Here is a 6000-nt window from a genome sequence, read left to right as displayed (position 1 = left end):
ACCGTCTCTAGATGGTGCCAACTTGGGCTTCCCAAGCGCTCAGTGCAGTGCTGTGCACACAGTAAGGGCTCAATCAATACGATTGATTGATTGATTGACTGATTGATTCTAGACTCTGAGCCCGCCGTTGGGTAGGGACCGTCTCTAGATGGTGCCAACTTGGGCTTCCCAAGCGCTTAGTGCAGTGCTGTGCACACAGTAAGCGCTCAATCAATACGATTGATTGATTGATTGATTGACTGATTGATTCTAGACTGTGAGCCCGCCGTTGGGTCGGGACCGTCTCTAGATGGTGCCAACTTGGGCTTCCCAAGCGCTCAGTGCAGTGCTGTGCACACAGTAAGGGCTCAATCAATACGATTGATTGATTGATTGATTGATTGATTGATTGATAGGCCACCACCCCGTCCTGATTCCCCGCGGGAGCTGTCGTGCCCGGCGGGCGCCTGCAGGGGGCGCCGAGGCGGCGGTTTCCCCGCGCGGTGGGCGGGACCTCGGGGGGGGGGGCGCGGCCGCGATTGGCCGAGCGGGCTGTCCGTCTCCCGGCGGGGGGGGCGGGGCGGGGCCCGCCCTGCGTCACGTGAGGCGGCCCAGCATGGCGGCCGCTGAGGGAAGGGGAGAAGGAGAAGGAGGAGGAGGAGGGAGGGGGGGAAGATGGTGCGTGGGGCGGCGGGGCGGCGGGGCCGCGGGGGGCACAGCCTGGGCCTGAGGAGCCGACGACGGCGGCCATAACAGGCGGGGACGATGCCCGGGACCCTCCGCCCGCACCTGCTCCCGCTTCTGCTCCCGCTGCTCCCGCTCCTGGAGGCCGCGCCGCTGCCGCAAACAGGTGCGGGGGACACCGAGCCCCCTCCTTCTCCCTCCCCCCTCCCCTTGCCTATAATCATCCTAATCCCTTCCCCACAGCACCTGCATATATGGATTTATTTTACCTGCACATATCTATTCTATTTATTTTGCTAATGTGTTTTGTTGTCTGTCTCCCCCTTCTAGACTGTGAGCCCGCCGTTGGGTAGGGACCGTCTCTCTATGTTGCCACCTTGGACTTCCCAAGCGCTCAGTACACTGTTCTGCACACAGTAAGCGCTCAATAAATACCATTGATTGACCTTGGGCAAGTCACTTCAAAGCCCTGCTGAGAGCTCACCTCCTCCAGGAGGCCTACCCACACCGAGCCCCCTCCTTCTCCCTCCCCCCTCCCCTTGCCTATAATCATCCTAGTCCCTTCCCCGCAGCACCTGGATATATTGATTTATTTTACCTCTACATATCTATTCTATTTATTTTGTTTTGCTAATGTGTCTTGTGGTCTGTCTTCTCCTTCTAGACTGTGAGCCCGCTGTTGAGTAGGGACTGTCTCTATGTGTTGCCAGCTTGTACCTCCCAAGCGCTCAGTACAGTGCTCTGCACACAGTAAGCGCTCAATAAATGCGATTGATTGACCTTGGGCAAGTCACTTCAAAGCCCTACTGAGAGCTCACCTCCTCCAGGAGGCCTTCCCAGACTGAGCCCCCTCCTTCTCCTCCCTCCCCCCTCCCCACGGGCGCTTGCCTATAATCATCATAATCCCTTCCCCACAGCACCTGCATATATTCATCCTAATCCCTTCCCCACAGCACCTGCATATATTGATTTATTTTACCTGCACATGTCTATTCTATTTATTTTGTTTTACTAATATGTTTTGTTGTCTGTCTTCCCCTTCTAGACTGTGAGCCCGCTGTTGGGTAGGGACAGTCTCTGTATGTTGCCAGCTTGTACCTCCCAAGCGCTCAGTCCAGTGCTCTGCACACAGTAAGCGCTCAATAAATACCATTGATTGACCTTGGGCAAGTCACTTCAAAGCCCTGCTGAGAGCTCACCTCCTCCAGGAGGCCTTCCCAGACTGAGCCCCCTCCTTCTCCTCCTTCCCCACGGTGCTTGCCTATAATCATCATAATCCCTTCCCCATTGCACCTGCATATATTGATTTATTTTACCTCTACATATCCTATTTATTTTATTTTGCTAATATGTTTGGTTTTGTTGTCTGTCTCCCCCTTCTAGACTGTGAGCCCGCCGTTGGGTAGGGACAGTCTCTATATGCCGCCAACTTGGACTTCCCAAGCGCTTAGTACAGTGCTCTGCACACAGTAAGCGCTCAATAAATACGATTGATTGATTGACCTTGGGCAAGTCACTTCAAAGCCCTGCTGAGAGCTCACCTCCTCCAGGAGGCCTTCCCAGACCGAGCCCCCTCCTTCTTGTCCCCTTACTCCTCCTCCCCATCCCCCACGCCGTATCTCCTTCCCTGCCCCACAGCACCTGTATATATGTTTGTACATATTTATTACTCATTTATTTTGCTTGTACATATTTATTCTATTTATTTTATTTTGTTAATATGTTTGGTTTCGTTGTCTGTCTCCCCCTTCTAGACTGTGAGCCCGCCATTGGGTAGGGACCGTCTCTATATGTCGCCAACCTGGACTTCCCAAGCGCTTAGTACAGTTCTCTGCGCACAGTAAGCGCTCAGTTAATACAGTTGATTGATTGACCTTGGGCAAGTCACCTCAAAGCCCTACTGAGAGCTCACCTCCTCCAGGAGGCCTTCCCAGACTTAGACCCCTCCTTCTCCTCCCTCCCCAAGGCACTTGCCTATAATCATTATAATCCCTTCCCCACAACACCTGTATATATTTATTTTACTTGTACATATCTATTCTATTTTATTTTGCTAATATGTTTTGTTGTCTGACTCCCGCTTCTAGACTGTGAGCCCGCCATCGGGTAGGGACCGTCTCTATATGTCGCCAACTTGGACTTCCCAAGCGCTTAGTACAGTGCTCAGCACACAGTAAGCACTCAATACAATTGAATGAATGAAACAGCGTGGCTCAGCGGCAAGAGCCCGGACTCAGGAGTCAGAGGTCATGGGTTCTAATCCCGACTCCGCCACTTGTCCGCTGAGGGCAAGTCACTTCCCTGGGCCTCAGTTCTCTCATTTGTAAAATGGGGATGAAGGCTGTGAGCCACACGTGGGACAACCTGATGACCCTGTATCTACCCCAGCGGTTAGAACAGTGCTTAACGTAATAGTAGGCGCTTAACAAATACCACCATTATTATTATTATTACAAATCGGCAACAGATTGAGACGGTCCCTACCCAACAACAGGCTCACAGTTTAGAAGAGGGAAACAGAAAACAAAACGAGTAGACAGGCGTCAGTACCATCAGAACCATACCATAGTACCATATCTATTCTATTCATTTTATTTTGTTACTATGTTTGGTTTTGTTCTCTGTCTCCCCCTTTTAGACTGTGAGCCCACTGTTGAGTAGGGACTGTCCCTATATGTTGCCAACTTGTACTTCCCAAGCGCTTAGTACAGTGCTCTGCACACAGTAAGCGCTCAATAAATACGATTGATTGATTGATTGATCAGAATAAATAGAATTATAGCTATATACCCAACATTAATAAAATACAGTAATAAATATGTACAAGTAAAATTCTGATGGTACTGACACCTGTCTACTTGTTTTGTTATCTGTCTCCCCCTTCTAGACTGCGAGCCCGTTGTTGGCTAGGGACCGTCTCTATCAGTTGCCGATTTGTACTAAGCGCTTAGTACAGTGCTCTGCACACAGTAAGCGCTCAATAAATACGATTGATTGATTGATCAGAATAAATAGAATTATAGCTATATACCCAACATGAATAAAATACAGTAATAAATATGTACAAGTAAAATTCTGATTGTACTGACACCTGTCTACTTGTTTTGTTATCTGTCTCCCCCTTCTAGACTGTGAGCCCGTTGTTGGGTAGGGACCGTCTCTATCAGTTGCCGATTTGTGCTAAGCACTTAGTACAGTGCTCTGCACACAGTAAGCGCTCAATAAATACGATTGATTGATTGATCAGAATAAATAGAATTATAGCTATATACCCAACATTAATAAAATACAGTAATAAATATGTACAAATAAAATTCTGATGGTACTGACACCTGTCTACTTGTTTTGTTATCTGTCTCCCCCTTCTAGACTGTGAGCCCGTTGTTGGGTAGGGACCGTCTCTATCAGTTGCCGATTGTGCTAAGCACTTAGTACAGTGCTCTGCACACAGTAAGTGCTCAATAAATACGATTGAATGAATGAATGAGCCGTTCTGGACCCACTGGGGAGCCCGGGGAAAAGCCTGCCCTCGCCGCCTCCTCCTCCTTCTCCACAATTTCTAGGGCTTCCCTGCAGGGACTGGCTGGCCACAACCAGCCGGGGGAGACCCGCATTCTTTCATTCAGTCCTATTTATTCAGCAGTGACTCTGTGCAGAGCACTGTGTCAAGTGCTTGGGGTTTACTTGTTTGGACGTCTGTCTTTCTCTCCCCCCCTCGCCCCCTCCCCAGACCGTGAACCCTTTGGTGGACAGGGGTTACCTCTATCTGTTGCAGAATTGTAATCATAATAATAATAATGATGGTATTTGTGAAGCGCTCACTATGTGCAGATCATTTTTCTAAGCACGGGGTCTTAATCCTCATTTGGCAGATGAGGGAACTGAGGCCCAGGGAAGTGAAATGACTCACCCTGGGTCACACAGTAGACAAGTGGTGGAGTTGGAATTAGAACCCAGGTCCCAGGCCTAGGCTCTGTCCACTAGGCCACGCCGTGTCCTGGATTAATTGAAAGCTAACCTCCCACCAACCAGTTTATTGGTTCTGCGGGGCAGTTGCAGGACCATCCCTCTCCCCTGTTGAACGTGGACCCCTCACAACCTGCATCTTTCCATACATGGCAGGTCGGCTTCTCTTTCCAGATGTCACCTGCTTCCCTTGGCTTTCTCACCTCTATAATAAGAGCCATTTTAATTAAGGTTCCTTTGTACTGGAGGGATGTAAATGATGGGGGAGAGGAGCGTTGGTATTTCCGGGAGCATCGGGAAAATTGCCTGGTTTAAATGTTTAAATTAATTTTGGAATTCCTGTTGGTCTGTTTTCGAAATAAGATCCCGGACAAGAATGGAGTCTCAGTGGGTAGAGCATGTGCCTGGGAATCGGAAGGACCTGGGTTCTAATCCTGGGTCTGCCGCTTGTCTTCTGTGTGGCTTTGAGCAAGTCACTTCAATTCTCTAGGCCTCAGTTAACTCATCTTTAAAATGGGAATTAAGACTCTCAGCCCCATTGACTGTGTCCAACCTGATTAGCTTGTATCTACCCCAATGCTTAGTACAGTGACTGGTACACAGTAAGCAAATGCCATAAAAAAAGGGGAAAATACCAACTCATCAATGTAGATAGGAGGGTCTCTCAAAAATATTCTTGTATTTTCACATCGTGAGAATAGACTAGCTGCCCAAATAGTGCCAAACTAATTGTCGGATATATTTTCCAATTTGCGGTATCATTTGATGGTTTTTCTTCATTATAGTTTTGTGTGTTCTAGTACTCAGTAAAGGAGGACTCATCATAAAGGAGGATGCAGTTCAGCTTTAGAAATTTCTCCTTTTCAAACAGTTTAGACTCACTGAATGTTGAGACTTCTCGTCTTCTCCAAAAATATAGGTAACGCTAATGTCTCGGAATTCATCTCCAAAGGAGCCAGGAGCTATCGGAAGAGTCGGGATGATAGAGAAATTATGTGAAAAAGATCCTTGTAGAATTATTCCCCCCCCACTAGATTAATATGATAGTTTACTTTCAAGATATATCATTTAATGTTTTGTGGACGCAAAGTAAAATTGTACCAATTGAAAGCAGTCTTTTGGAGTACCCTTTAGTTAAGAAAAGATTATGTTACCAGGCTACCGTGCAGTGTGGCACTGTAAATTTGTGCCCTTCCTGAATCAGGCGTTCCAAGTTGTGAATTGTGAGTTTTTTGATCTAGTAGGTTTTTCAGAAGGAGGGGTCATGAAAATGTATAACAATACCAGTTAGATTGACTTGGAGGCCCCAGGGAATTTTCAGTCAGTCAATCAGTGGGATTTACTGAGTGCTTTACTGTGTGCCTAGCACTG

At 48.0% G+C, this 6000-nt stretch overlaps 1 protein-coding gene across 1 annotated transcript in view; it reads left to right on the top strand.

Moving 5' to 3' along the window:
- Nucleotides 1-733: 733 nt before the first annotated feature.
- The window catches only part of LMTK2 (lemur tyrosine kinase 2), an 86123-nt gene continuing 80856 nt past the window's right edge, over nt 734-6000 (top strand). The window contains exon 1 of the mRNA XM_038763950.1: nt 734-829. Coding sequence (XP_038619878.1) covers nt 745-829 — 85 coding nt within the window. The 5' untranslated portion in view covers nt 734-744. The remainder of the gene's footprint in view (nt 830-6000) is intronic.

Source organism: Tachyglossus aculeatus, chromosome 21 (genome assembly GCF_015852505.1).
Source record: "Tachyglossus aculeatus isolate mTacAcu1 chromosome 21, mTacAcu1.pri, whole genome shotgun sequence".
Lineage (NCBI taxonomy): Eukaryota > Metazoa > Chordata > Mammalia > Monotremata > Tachyglossidae > Tachyglossus > Tachyglossus aculeatus.
Note: the sequence above shows the minus strand (reverse complement) of the source record. Positions and strands in the feature narration are given on the sequence as shown.